At 41.3% G+C, this 15700-nt stretch overlaps 1 protein-coding gene across 1 annotated transcript in view; it reads right to left on the reverse strand.

Annotated features, from left to right (window-relative positions):
• EFHC2 (EF-hand domain containing 2) overlaps nucleotides 1-15700 on the reverse strand; it is a 57465-nt gene that overhangs the window by 17567 nt on the left and 24198 nt on the right. The window contains exons 6-10 of the mRNA XM_058018758.1: nucleotides 14512-14622; nucleotides 14048-14186; nucleotides 5270-5435; nucleotides 4098-4240; nucleotides 340-536 (exon numbers count right to left, since the gene is read on the reverse strand). Coding sequence (XP_057874741.1) covers nucleotides 340-536; nucleotides 4098-4240; nucleotides 5270-5435; nucleotides 14048-14186; nucleotides 14512-14622 — 756 coding nt within the window. The remainder of the gene's footprint in view (nucleotides 1-339; nucleotides 537-4097; nucleotides 4241-5269; nucleotides 5436-14047; nucleotides 14187-14511; nucleotides 14623-15700) is intronic.

Genomic DNA, 15700 nt, shown 5'->3' on the forward strand with positions numbered 1-15700 from the left:
GAAAAGGAAAAGGAAAAGGAAAAGGAAAAGGAAAAGGAAAAGGAAAAGGAAAAGGAAAAGGAAAAGGAAAAGGAAAAGGAAAAGGAAAAGGAAAAGGAAAAGGAAAAGGAAAAGGAAAAGGAAAAGGAAAAGGAAAAGGAAAAGGAAGGAAAAGGGAATGGACAGTAAAGAGTGGCCAAACTTGCATGCACTCCCAGCTGCCATCCCCTAAATCCATTGCTAGACAGAGGGCACTGGGCTGTGAGCCTTGGGTGAGGAAACAGGATAAATAATTCTGAAAACTATATGGATAAACCACAGTCCTGAGAGATAACAGAAATTAACAAGAGCCTGCTTCACCTCATTTGCATTCTTCTCCATGTAGTTAAACGTGTATTCATCAGCATCCACCAAAAGAAAGTTGTGACCATGGAAACAAAGTCTGGCTCCAACAAACAGATCCTGAGCCTGGTAGTATTCAGATGGCTCACTCTTAAAGAGTTCCTGCCCAGGCTTCTTAATGCGACTTCTTTCCAGGAACTTCCCACCAACTATCCCTATGGGAGTAGAATTAAAAATAATTAATTATGGCTTTACTTGGGAAAAAAACCACACACACACAGAAAACCTGCAAGCCATCAGCAAAAAGACACCCCAAATTAGATTATTTGTATTTAAATACCACATTTTGTGCTCCAGTTTCCTGTGTCAGGACACTCTCTTCCCCTCCCTCTCACTGCTAAAAGGACTGTCTCTGCCAGTGTCCACAGCAACAGTGACATTGAGCACATTCTGTGACATGTCTCATTTGAATGCCTGCCAAACACCTTCCCTGCTTTGCTTTTCTTTCAAACAGGACAGAAATGTGCCTCTTCAAACTGTTCCCATAACCCTGTCGCCAGCCTTGGAACTGGCCCTTGAGAAAGCTAAGTTCCAAACACTAAGATGCAGGCAATTAAACTGTTAAAAGCAGAAAAAGGAAAATAAAAATCACAACTTAAGAGAGCCCTGTCCTACAAAGATTGTGAATTCTAATGTATCTTAATTCTAACTTCCTTTAAAGGGCTTTTGAAATTTTTTAAAGATGTAGGAGTGACATGATACTGTCTTCCACACATTGTTCTGCCAATGCAATCTACCTGTGATCTGCTCTTTGCTTTGTGAGCTGGGGATGTCACATAGTTGTTCCTTTTCACAGTATAATGATTTTATTTGTGTCACTAGAAACTGCACAAGGTGCTCAAGGGTGGGTAAGATGCTGAAAGGAACATTTCTCTTTCCTGTATTAACTTCTGTGTACCACAGGAACTACATTACATGTACTAAGCTTTCTGGAAAATCTTATGTCACATGTTTAGTTTCACTGGGATATGTGCCCTACAACAACTCTGGGGTTTGCTTCCTGTTGATATTTCAGCTTCCAAAAGCCAAAAATCTTCCTTTAGTAACATTTCATAGTGCCTTAATACCAGGTACTGATGCAAGTCCAGTAAAAGGCTGATGAACAGTGTAATCAAATGGCTTTTATAGTCAAAATTATAAATGAGTGTGAAACCCAAACTACTTATTAAACCATAGTTTGGAGCAGATGTCTGTCTTAATTGCTTTATTAGCACCATAAAAGACAAAAAAACTCTCCACTATGGTAATGATCAGATCTTGCTTGAATCAAAAAACAATTCAAATAACTAATGTGACTCTAATGTTAACACATTCCTTTTCAACCAGCTATAAAAACAAATAAGAAATTTTTAGGTTATATAATCCTGGCAACTGTTTTTAATATTTAATAGGTCTCTGTAAGATTGGAAATTCACTCTTGCCTCTCTATTTCCCTGCAATTGTGCACTTATATTGGAAACCCACTTCTGTCCCATAATGGTTTTTTAAATGTTACAGGTTAATACATTACAAGTGGTATAAAGAAAAATGACTGAAAATATCTCATTAAGTTAGAGATTTTACACTGAAACCTGATAAGGAGTTTTGATAGAAATCTACAAAAGCCAGGCTCAAAGCACAAAATAAACACCACCACCAAAGACCCTATTCCATTAAGATCAGATCAGAGTTTGCAGGTGTTTGTACAGCTGTTGGCTGGGTCTTACACTGAGTAAAAAAGGGGTTGTGATCTTCTTCATGGGGAGCCAAAGTTCTCAGGCTTTGATCCCCATCTCAAGAAGTGCTTCAAGATGTCCAGCCCTGTGAATTTCATAGAGTTTCAGTGTTACTAATATTACAGTGAAGTAGTTCTCTGAAACCTTCAGGTTGCTGAAATGAGAAAACTGAGAGCAACTTACTACTTCCCTTTTAGGACTGGGATTTGAAGTATTGGGATTTGAAGCATTACTTGCCAACTTGTACCAGTTAATGTAAATAAAAAGGTAAAATTTCAGCCCTCTGAACCTGTGCACAAAAGGGATGGCCAGGTTGTAATTTTGGATGTCTTACTCCTTTTTCTTAGCCACTATTACCTGACCTCTAAAAAACCTCCCCATTCTTAACATTGAAGAAACTTATTCACTATTCCTTCAGACATGGCTAAAATGAGGGAGGGATAGTGAGAGAAAAGAAGTAGAAAGAAAAGGAAGGTGGGAACAAACAAACTTGTGCAGACCCAGGGCCTCTCTCCAACTGCTGCTCTACCTCCTCCACATTCATTGCTTCTTCAATGCTGTTCTCACTAAATTCTCCAGTGGCCAGTTCTCAGCCATATCCTTTCATTTCACCTTTCTACCACCTCTAAAAGTCAGCTACTCCATCCATTTTAACATCCCCGGGAAGTTAAAAGTCCACTTACAGACACAAGCCTTTCATATGAGCCTTGAAGCATTTGTTACTATTAGTGGGCAAATTTGCCCATTTATTTGACCAGCAATTTTCAATGTACTCCCAGATGAAATCCCAGCACATATTCTCATTCCAAAATAAAAGGAAGGCAGGCAGCAATCTCTGGCCTGGCACTCATCCAAGTCCCAAGCAGGTACTCTACACCTTATCAAAACAAATCTCAGAGAATTGCTCATATTTTAGCTGGGGTTGAGGTCCCTATTTATGCACTCATAATATAGCTGGATACAAGCAGAGATGCCATCAGAGGTTCTCTGGATTGAAAAGGCACTTCTGGAGGTTAACTGCTCTGAAACTGTTGCTGAAGATGTTTAGTGGACTTCACAGAAATACACTCATCTCTCCACCAGGGTCATGCTCAGCCAAAGCTCCCCCATCTCTCTGAACTACAGAATGACTTCCTGACATCCTTCCCACTGCTGTCTCCTTCCATCCAGCCACAAGACAGTTCAGGGAAATAAAAAGATGCTTGAAAATAACAAAACCCTTCATATCCTCAGCTGGAGGCAGCCTAAAACAGACAATAGAGGCCAAAAGAATTTAAACACAACAACATTTGGTGAGCATGCTCCAGCAATAGGATAAATGTGGCCAAGGAACCAAGAAGTAACAAAGCATTTATTTGTCACTTCAGTACTGTCAGTTTGGCTCTTGGAATACAATTCAGTATTGTACACAAACACACATCCAGACTCTAGCACAGGGCAATCTTCCCTCTTTAAATGCTCAGCACTCTATGATTAATGGTAAAATGTGTTAGGAAGTGTCCCAGCTGTTTGGCTTTCATGAGCTGCTTCTATACAATGGATGCTATGTAGGTTTCATAACACAGTTTTGCAAAACAAAGGATTTAGTCTTTTATTCTTGATATCTTGTATTTCCTGTCTCTATTTATCATCAGTTACAATACTATTCCTGTATGTTATCCACAACAAAAGCAAATGTTTAAAGGTCAGATTTTCAAATTAAAATGTAATAAAAGTTCTAAGGCATTACACTTGCAGTTCCCAAAGGATATTGTGAAGTACTGTCATGCAATGAACAATGTAATCCTGAGTGAAAAAGATCATGAATTACTATGACATCCAGCTAGTAGATAATAATAATAATAATACAGCAGGCCTGCTGATGTAATTCCCACTGCATTTAAAAATCCATATCCCTGCTCCTGCTCCTGCTCCTGCTGAGTCTGGCCACGATGCTTACTGCAAAGTCCAACCAAATGAGCAGGGGAACTGAGGCTGGTTAGAGACATTGCCACCTCTTACCTGAGTTTCTCTCTGCATATTCAAAAACAGAAATGGTGTCATCACTCAGGAAGTAGGAAATGATGAATTTACGGTCCTTGTCCACGGCGATGTCCGTGATGAGTTTGGCCGCGTAGCGCAGAATGAAGCTGTCCATGCCATACCTAAACAAGCAAAGGAGCAGGTAAGGAATCAAAAACAGAGTGTGAGGAAAGTTTTCACCCCTAAGAAATGCCTTCTCCTAAGTTTTGTAACATACATTAATTGTGTTATTACTGCACCAAGAAGGAAAATGGCATAAGATTCACTACTTTGTCAAAACCCATTTTCAGCTTAAATTAACAGAACCAGATAGAGTTGGTCAGACAGAAAGGAATAACTTTCACGGGAAAATTACTTCTCTGCCACAGGTCTGGAATTAATTTTCATTCAAGTTGAGTTGCAAATCAAGCCCAAAGTTACTTTCCAGAAAATTTTTAAAGGAAGAACACATTTAGCTATGTATATTTTCAAAGCAAATTCTGAACAGCAATTCATACAAGGATTATCTCCCACAAATTCAGGTCCACCAGATGACCTTACTAGCTAGATATTTATTAATATATAGCTAGTGTTTTAAATAACTTGCAGTGTTTGTATACACTCTATCAATACATTCCCAAGCCTTTTTTAACTGCTTTCCTCTTTTACAAAGATTCTCCAGGTGAATCTGCAACGGGAGACTTTGCTTTTTTGCTTTGGCTTCCACAACTGCTGCCTAATAAATCATTTCATAATGGAAAGTAAAGTGTTAAAGCTTTAGTAGTGCTACAGTAAACTGCATGAAATTCAGCAGATAAAAAAAAATAAGTAACTATCAGAAAGTCAAACAAAAACAAATCTGTGTTGGTCTGCTGGATCATCCAAAATTCCTGACTAATGCCTGGACTAAGATTTCTGTCAAACTCCCACTGAACACAGCAGAGGGAAGGAGGTAGAGGATGGAAGGGTCATAATCTTTGCCTTCTCTAAAGAGAAATTTTACAGAGTTCACAGAAAATTGGAGTACCATTTTCCAGGCCTCATGCACCTGTCCCTTAAAGTCTGATGAGCTGCATACTTTGCTGAAAAAAAATTACATCCCCACATAACATTTATCTCCTTCACAAAAATACATAATTTAAAAAACTGAAATAGTCTTTCACACAAAATACCTGTCTTTCACCAGGAATTGCCTGTAATCCTTATGGGGAGTCTGGATGACCACACTCTTACAGGAGTTCAAAGAATCTTCTTCAGTACCAAATCCATTATAAGGAGGAATAATTTTTTCTGGTTTTGGAGGTGGTGGAGTCTTATACTCAATTGGGGTGAAATCCACTGCAGCAAAGAGAGCAAGACTTATTTGTTACTGGTGTGATGAAGGCATTTTACCAAGCATTTAAACTTCCAATATGAACAGTTATTAGCCTACTTCTGTAACAGCCCACAGATCAAAATCAAACCAGGACCCCTCCTACTGTTACAGGGTAGAAAAAGACTCCACAGAGCCAACAGCAAAATTATTTCTTCAAGGGTTTCAGGATTTCATCTATAATCTCAAAATGTTTGAAAAATATCATTAAGATACACGGGTAAAAGGAAAGACAAATACAGTTTCAAAATGGGATAAAATAGTAAATTAAAAATTCTAAATTAACTTTTCAGTTTCATCCTTTGAGACAACATGATTAAATAAATAACTGTCCTATGAGTTTCCTGCCCTGTGCTTTTGGCTAGAGGAAAATAAATACATAAATAAATAAAATTTTATTAATTACTTAAAGCAAATATATATTAAAAATCTTTGGTACACTAAAACCAATAACTTTAGCCCACAACTCACTATTATCCAGAGTCTTGGGAAGCTTTGTTTTTCCTCATTTTCCCCAGACTCAAGTCTTGTCCTGCAGTGATCAGTGGTCCTGACACAGGACAGCAGGAGCTGTCCTGACCCAGCAGAGGCACATCTGGCCAGGGACCTGCACTCAGTTCCCACAGAGGCACCTCCCAAAAGTGCTGCTTCCTTGATTGTCATTACTCCTCTCTTGGTGAAATTCTTGTCCCATTGGGCCCCTTGCTGCACCCCTGCACTGCCCTTCTGCTGCAGGACAGCTTCCAGTGTGCTCACACAAAACTTCAGAGAGGAGCTCAGTCTGCTGCTTAAATGAGGTTCATGGAAAATGGAAAGGGGAGAGGAAAATAAGGAACTTGCATATGGGAGAAAGCAAATGGGCAGATCTGAGGCAAAAGAAGACAAGAGCCACAGGAACACAGAATAACTCAGGTTGGACAGGACCTTGGGAAGTCTGCTCAGCACAGGATCTGCCTCAGGTCAGAGGAATATAAGAGATAAGAGAACAGTGTATTTCATGGACCCCATGAAATAAAGGGTTTTTTTCCTTTAAAACTTAGCTTTTCTACCCAGAACTGAAGAGAGATGGATAACATAAACTTGTAGCATGGGTTTCAGTGCAAATAGAGGAGGGTGACAAAACTGCTGGCACTTTGAACACTGAACTGGTTTGTGATTAAAATGTTTTAGACTTGGCTATATCAGGAGATCAAAGAACAACACTCCTAAAATCTGACTTGCCTAACAGCAGTGTGAGTTGAAAAATAAAGCAAGCATTCAGATGTCAGAGTTTTCTTTAGCCTGAAAACAATGAGTTCTCCTTTAGCCTTTACCTCTCAGAAGAATATGGTCTGACTCAAAAAGCTGATATTTTCACCTGAATCAGTCAAAAAGGGTTTTGCAAAACCACACCAACATTCTTCTCCATAAAAACTTCATGTGCCCTTTCTGGGACTCAGAAGCAAAAAGGCCAAGCCCAAAGAAAGACCATTCAGAGATCTTCAAAGTAATTTTCACCATGAAAGAGTATGTGTGTACAAACATGCACCAAAATCACAGACTCATAGGATCACAGAACGGTTTGGGCTGGAAGGCACCTTAAAAATAATCTCATTCCAAGCCCCCTTTCATGGGCAGGGACACCTTCCACCAGACCAGGTTGCTCAGAGCTCCATCCAGCCCGGCCTTGAACAACTCCAGGAAATCACAGAATCAATCAGATCATCTGAGATCATCAAGTCCAACCTATGACCAAACACCACCTTGTCAATCAGACCATGGCACTGATTGCCATGTTCTATCTTTCCTTAAAATCCTGGTGGTGACTCCACTGCCTCCCTGGGCAGCCTATTCCCATGTGTAATCCCCCTTTCTGTGAAGAATATCTCCCTAATGTCCAACCTAAACCTCCCCTGGAGCAGCTTTAGACTATGTCCTCTCCTGCTGAGAGGAGAAGAGCCCAAACCCCACCTGGCTCCATCCTTCTTTCAGGGAGTTGTAGGGAGTGATAAGGTCACACCCCCAGCTCCCTCAGTCACTCCTCACAGGACTTGTGCTCCAGACCCTTCCCCAGCTCTGTTGCCCTTCTCTGGATCTGCTCTGGATGGGGCACCTGAGATTTCTCAGGACAGTCTGTTCCAGTGCCTCACCCTCACAGCACAGAACTTCCATTTAATATCTAATCTCAGCACACCCTCTTTCAGTGTGAAGCCATTCCCTCTTGTCCCATCACTCCAGGCCCTTGTATAGTCTCCATTTTTCTTGTCTGTTCTCTTCAGGTACTGAAAGGCCACATTTAGGTCACCTCAAAGCCTTCTGAACTGCCCAGTTCTCCAAGCAATTGCCTATAGGAGAGGTGCTCCTTCCCTCTGATCAGCTTGGTGCCTCCTCTAGACTCCCCAACAGGTCCATGTGCTGGGACCCCAGGGCTGGATGCAGCACTGCAGGTGGGGTCTCAGAAGGGTGAGCAGAGCAGAGAGGCAGCATCCTCCCCTCCCCTGCTGCCCACAGTGCTTTGGATACAGCCCAGCACAGCCCTGACCTCTGGGCTGAGAGGGCACAGGGCCAGGGCACGTCCAGCCCCTCATCCACCAGCACCCCAAGTCCTTCTCTGCCTGGATACTCTGGATCTGCCCATCCCACAGCCTGGATTGATACTGGGGATTGCCCCAGCCCAAGTGCAGCACCTTGAACTTGTTCTCATTAAACCTCATGAGATTCCCATTAAACTGTATGAGATCTCCTATTGTCTAAGCACTGTTAGTGACCAAAACACCACATTTTCACAGCTGCACAGCGTGTGCTTGACACAGGCAATTCCTGATAGCATAAACAGGGAGCCTGTAGATCGGCATAGACGGAGCAGGACGGTAAACCCCAATGCCTGCAGGTGCTGAGCACCGCAGGTAACACACAGGATCCGCCGGCGAGATTCCTGCTGGATTCTCCGCTGGATACACAATTAATTCCCGGCGAGATTCCCGCTGGATTCCCACTAAATTCCCAGCTGGATTCCCACTGATTTCCCGGCTAGATTCCCACTGAATTCCTACTAAATTCCCGGCTGGATTCCCGCTGGATTCCCACTGAATTCCCGCTGGCTTCCCCGCTGGATTCCCGCCTAGATTCCCACTGAATTCCCGCTGGATTCCCACTAAATTCCCGGCTGGGCTCCCGCTGGATTCCCGGCTAGATCCCCACTGAATTCCCACCTAATTCCCGGCTGGATTCCCACTGAATTCCCGGCTAGATTCCCGCTAGATTCCCGCTGTCTCTCCCGCTGCATTCCCGATTCCCGCGCCGGGAGCGGCGGCTCCGCGCTCCCACAGCGCCACCCGGTGGCGGCGCGTTGGAGGCGGCGCGGGGCTGACGCTGCTCATTAGCCCGAGCGCTCGTTTTTAATTAGGGATTATGGAACGGCGGATTTTGGCTGCCACAAGCCTCGCCTCTTTGCTCAGGTGTCACAGGTCCTGCCAGAAGCACGTACCAGGTACTCTCCTCGGGGTACCAGGGCACCTGCACGGGATCCTGGCTGCAGAGGACAAGAGCTCCTGTGTTTACACGCTGGTCACAGTCTGCATATTCACACCCATGCATAAGGCATTCATTAAGAGTTGCTGAAGCATTTCCCCTTTTGTAAACTTGAGCACATGTGGGTGAAAATTAGATTTATAAACTAGAAGGAAATTGAAAATTAAGAGGAATAATGTTTTGTCCCTGGAGGATGTGTTGAATGCCTCTCAAGTGAAGCTTGGAGTAAGTGAAATCCAAAGGGAAGTTCAGCCCTTACAGCCCTTTGGTTCTCATCTCAATGAACTTGTGTCATTCACAGAATCATAGAATTACTAATTTTAGAAAAGACCTCTGAGATCACCCAGCACTGTCAGGTCTACCACTAAACCATGTCCCTAAGTGCCACATCTACACATCTTTTGAACATTTCCAGAGATGATGACTCCACTCCACTACTTTTCTGGACAGTCTGCACTAGCTTGACAACCCTTTCAGTCAAGAAATGGTTCCTAATATCCAATATAAACCTCCTCTGAGGCTTTTTCATATTGTCCTGTCACTTGTTTCCCAAGAGACAACCCTCACCTGTCTAGGTTCACTAAAGAGAAAAATACAAACATCCAGCCTTGTGTCACCTATATTTTCCAGGATTTTAAAGGACTACATATTCATATTCTCTCCTGTGACTGAGGAAATTCAGAAAGAAATTGCCATGGAGAAATACAGGTTACAAAACTAATCAAAAACTAATTTCTGGAACTTGTGAAGAGCCAACTACACTAGCTCAAAACTCATTTCATCTTTGCTCTGCCACACAGCATTAGAGCAGAATCAGACAGACAGGTGGCACTTAGATATAAAATGCACTCTTCTCAGGGTGATCTCTTGTGTTTAAGAAAATTACCTCTGTCCAGTCTGGAAAAGGAATCAATTCTCACTTCTTCCAGGCTGTAACATTTTCAGTGTAAATTTACAGTGGGTAAAGAGTAAAGTGAAAGTCTGGGATTACAAATTTTACTTCCAGAAAGAATAGCACAGGTACTTTTGCCATGCATATTTTCATCCCTTGTTACTGCAGTAACTTGGGGGTTATTTCACCTTGTTTATCAAACATGGGCCACATACTTGTAGATTTCTCACAACTTCAAAACCTGAGTGAGATTGGAACAAGCACTGGGAACAGCAAGAAACAAAACAGCTCCAGCCACATCTTTAGCATATAAACAATTTGAAGACAGAAAAGCCTTCTTAGTAAGAAAAACTAAGATTTTGTTGCCAGAGAGGCAGCATTAAACCAGCTTGAATGAACTTGTCAGCTTTCAATTTCAATATATATTCTGAGATTTTGGTATAGAGTGTGAGATTACCTTCTGCCCTCATTGAAGAACTGCAGGAAAACCCTCATGTGTTAGATAAGACCATATTTCAAGGAAGAGCCAAGTGTTACATACTTTGGATTAGAATGATAACTACACTGAATATCAGGGTACAGAAGCAGGAAAGAAATTCAACTTCAGAGGAAGAGGACAGGCACCTCTGAGCAATAAAGCCAGAAACAGGAAAGAGAAAAAAAGACGTGGTGATAACCTGGGGAGATGGCAGTGAGCATAGTGTTCTCTATACATCAGAGATGTATGACAAACAGCTGGGACTTTCTAGTGATAGTCTGATTCACAACTGAGGTAAGAAGTAAAATAAGAAGGCAAAAACCCCCATGTCTACCAAAAAAAAACCAACCATGTCCACCTTTTACATGCAGGAATAAAGAAAACCTAGTGCTCACAGAACTGTCCATGCAGCTGAAACATCACAGTGTCCAACCTGATTCAAAGAAAACCTCCATTTACAGTCTTACTTCTTAATGATTATTACAGTTACCTGGGCAAAAAAAGGAATCTGTACATGCACAAGTACATTTAGAAGCTGCTGCTCAGTCTCCACCACGTGTAGTGCAGAGGTTAAACACCGGAGACACTGACCTCTGCCGAGCCCAGTGAAAATTGGCAGCAGACTGCGGTGCCCCGCGGAGGGAAAGCAGGGAAAAGCAGGGAGCCAGCTGCTCTCCCGATCTCCAGGAGCAGCTGCTGGCCAGCAGCACAGAGCCCTGCCCCGGCAGCGGGTCAGGGCCGGAGCCTGAGAAATGAGGGGGTGGGAGGGGTGGAGAGCCGGCACAGGAGAGGGATCGCAGGGTGCTCTGAAAAGCCTCAGCAGCAAGGCTTGGGAGGTGCTGGGACAGGGAGGAAAAAGCTGTAGGAAACCAGATTTTCCTGGTTTTGTTCCATCTTGAGTAATGTGTTATTTAAGAAAGAATACTTTCTACTCTGTGCTAAGATATTGTATGAAGTGAGAAGGACAAGGACCAGCTTTCCCCACTGTACATCAGCCTGTTTTCCATTTCAGCAGGGTGACCACAACACCCACGTGGCTACCGAGTCTTTTTCTCCTCCTCTGAGGCTGCACTAGCAAGTCTGGACAGATAATTCACACATTAATGCACTTTTTCTTGCATTCATAGTATTTCTAGGTGACAGTAACGTCATCAGCTTCCTACTGAAGAGCATTAGCTACATTCATCATTGGAGAAACTCTGCTTCTCACAAACATATTAAAGTAGGGAAACCCCACATTAGAAATACATCACTTTCTTCAAGAGAAATCTAAACTACTCTTCATTCTCCTAAAAGGCAAATTCTGTGGGCAAGCAGCTTGTGCTGAAACTGCAGACTCAAAAATAAATGTCAGCTTCTCTAATGGCTTTGGCAGAAGAGTATAAATTGAAGGGGAGTAATATAAAAACACAATAACAAAAACACCTGGATTGGTGCCATGAGGTGCTGAGTAGTGTGCCTTGATGTAAGAACTAATTTATCCACTTGCTTACTCTTGCTCAAGTAAATGGTCTCCCTGGACTGGAACTGCAATTAAGTCAGTTCCAGTTTTAATTGGATGGGAGTGGAATTCTGAGCACTTTGTGGGACTGAGCCCACTGAGAGTACCTTGTACATCCACAGACACACACAAAATGTGTAAATCACTAAAAGGTGAACATTCTCTAGTTCTCTCTAAAATCCTGCTTTTAAGCCAAAACCTACCCTGATTCTACTCCTGGTCCCTTCCAGTTAAAAAGTCATACCTACATTTTTTTCAATCCTTGTGGGGAAAGCAGGAAAAGAATTTTACAGCCAAGGGTGTGAATCCCTTAGCTCTAAGAAAGTATTGTCTGTGAACAAGACAGGTTGCATCAAGATGGATGGTTTTCCATGTCAGCCAGAGTCTCTGCCATCATATATCCTTAAAGGTATGTGTAAAGCACTTCCCTGTTTCCCAAAGGTCTCAGCTAGAGCACATCATTGTGTGTTTTGTGTCAACAAGGCAGAGAAACTGGAGAGAGCATTGAGAAAAATTATCACAGATAGAAAAGAATGGACTATAAAGAAAGACTAAAATGTTTTCCCTTAGCAGCAAATGGCCTGGGAGGGGGGCAGGGGAGTAAGGTTTTGAATTGGAATCTTGTACAGATATGTACAAGGTTATTAAAAGAGAGTACTGAGCAGTTGCTCCCCATGTCCAACAGAGATAAGAGAAAAATTTACTCTCTCAGTTTACACAAACCAGCTCCAGAGTAGTTTTTAAGCAGCATTTTAAACTATGAGGTTAGGACAAGATACCTCAGGAGGCAAAGAAATCTCCTTTACTGCAGAACAGGAACAGACTAGACCACCTACAGTTCTCTAGAATTCTGCACATCAGCAACTTCTGCATTCCCCTAACTTGCAAACCACCTAACTTTCAACATCCAGAGACATAAGCAGTAATTACTGAGCCAGCATTAGGGAGGGGAAGGGCCTTTGCATTTGTGTGTCACTTGGTTGTTTGATCCAGGATGGTCAGCTGCATTTCATTTATTGCCTGCCCTGAGTAAGAAATCCCCACTCTCTGTTTGGGATAATTTGCTCAGACAGAGGATATTGCTGCCAAAAAGCAGCAGTGGTCTTGGCTGAAAAAATTCCCAGAGCAGAACCCCCTATTTTGCATCTCTAGAGTAAAATTTGCTATTATTACAGGTAATATCATGGTTATTGAATGTGGCTTCCTTACACACTGGCAAGATCAGGATTACTTTGGTACAGACATGCCAGGGTATTATTGAAAAAGTCCTAATGAGAAATATTTTGCCAAATAATGAATCTAGTATTAGAATGGCAATGCTACACCATTTAATTCCCCCAATGCATCAAAGATCTGATACACACACATCTATCTGACCACAAGGTAACAGAAATAGTCTGTTCAGGTGTTTTATTTCACAGTGGCAGGGAAAGGCCACAGCAGCATTCTTCCAACCATCTCTGAATGCTCAGCTATGTTTATTGAATGAATAAATTGCCAGAAAATAACTAAGTCATTTTTGCAGGAAGATGTCCATGATGGAACCATTAGCAAGTCTGACTGGAGACACTCAAAGACAGATAAATGAAAGCCCCTATTGTTATTCATTTCCAAAATGCTTTTCCATAATGGACATAGTTGCTAAATGTTTCCAGAATTTAGTACTGAAATTTCACAAGATACACACTCTAATGGTCCAGAATACACAAAACTGCATTGTAAAAACCAATGATGTGACAGACTAAAACTGTCATGTCTGAAAATCTTATTATGTGAGGATTCTAACACCCATATAAAATGAAATTTAAGGGGGAATAATTGAGCTAATTCTACTTACCCACTTACTACATGCTCTTCATTATTTTCTGACTGCAAACAGCTATTGGAAGGGGAGGGGGAAGGAGAGAAGAAGAAATGCCAGTCTATCCATATGACTGTTATGTCACTGTAGTTTTCAAATAGAGGCATTAGGAGCAGAAGACATACATTATATGCTAGTTTTCAAGGGAACAATGTATAAGAAAGCCCTTCTGGATTACCTGCAAAATTACTGCTTTGCTGCTAACAGCCTACAACAGATTGTTATTGCTAAAGGTTTTAATGAACATGTTTTGTCAGTAATAAAATTTGAAGACAGCTCTGCTATATTTGGAAGTATAGAAATGCTCATAAGGAAAGGATAATGATCACTACTTACCAATTCCATACTTTTTCCTGTAATGTTCTTTAGTGAATTCATCACAATCACAGAGTAATATTTGCCTTCCCCAAACATTAATTACTGCCCCTATTTTCAAGTCACTGTCTTTGTAAAATTCCTGATGCACTGCTCCTGTCTAATAAAAAAAGGAACATTTATACAGCAGTTTCATAAATCTCAGAATCACACAACCTTTGTTAAAGCCCAGGTCATTTAGAGTGTATGATTTAACAACCTTTGAAGTCCATTAGTAAGTGTATTTCACCCTATGTTAAGCTCCTTCACTTGTACAAATGTGGGATTTACATACAGTAAATCTCAGTAGCTCTCATTTGAGCCACTCTCCAGTGGCAACACAATTTCATAAATAACTCTCTTTGTTGCAGAGGATAACAACCATAGAAATTACAAAAACTACAATAAAGATATTCAACATCTGGAGGCACTCAATAATTTCTGACCTGCAGAACATCCCGGATGTAATAGCCTTTGTTTCTTCCTGGCTTTGCCAACACATTGAGCAGGGTGTAATTGGTGATGGTGCCTGGATGATATGGAGCAGTGGGAGCATTCTGCAAGGAAAGAGACCAGCTCTTCAGAAATATGGGTGACAGTGAAGAAAGAGAACTCTGCTACCTTGGAACCAGCAGGTTTGTCATACACTGGCTGTTATTGTAGTATTTTCTGGGAGATTTTTTAGTAAATTCTAAGATTCTACTACCAAACCTAAAAGCCAAAAGTGTATATTCCAAAAGCCAGAATGTATATACGCCAGAAGCAGCATTCAGAATCTTACTCTCTCTCCAAGGGTAAAGTCTCCTTTCTCTTGGAAGCAAACAGAAAGCCAAGGTCAGCATACCCAAAGTACCACATCATTCTCAACATCTGCTCTAAAGGATATTATTTTGATTGGTAATAATTATAAAAACATGCAAAGGACCATTCAGGATTGGTACTATCCACTACACAAACAGAGGAGATTCAAGTCAGCATGATTTTGTTGGCAAAGATGTGTTTTTGTTTCTGTTGTTAGTTTTAAAATTACAGAAGTAATTTATCCCAATAATATCAAACTTAATATATATTTATGTCACATTTTTTAAAATTATGAATAAACTGCTGATGCAGAGTAATCAAAATTAGTTACTTTGTCTTACCACCTCTCCTGACCCCTCAACTTTTGATTCCTCTGCTGCCATTCTCAAAATTTCCAGAGGAAAAAGCCAGTCCTTAAAATTGCAACATGAACCTCTGTGGTTGAAGGGGTCTGATATCATAGAGCCACTGCTAAATCAGCATCTCAGAATCCAGGACTTACAAGGTGAGAAAAGTGTAACATTTTGCTGGTAGGTTTTTATTACAAAATCTCATGTACATCTATGGTATCACAAATAGATTATCAGTGTTAGAAGGAAAGGAGGAAAAGGCTCCTCTTTATTTCATCCCTTGTATTTTATTCATCCTAGTATTTTATTTCATCCCTTGGCTGATGTTATTCTATCATCAGGATCTGTCAGGAGTGATCCAGAAGTGTATCCAGATCAGTAATTTTACAATCATAACAAGTTACAGAGAATACAAACCCTTTGAAGATTTCTCTGAGTGAAGCCTTCCCCATGATTAATTCCCAAGAAAGATTATTGATGGAAT

This window comes from Melospiza georgiana, chromosome 2, assembly GCF_028018845.1.
Source record: "Melospiza georgiana isolate bMelGeo1 chromosome 2, bMelGeo1.pri, whole genome shotgun sequence".
NCBI lineage: Eukaryota > Metazoa > Chordata > Aves > Passeriformes > Passerellidae > Melospiza > Melospiza georgiana.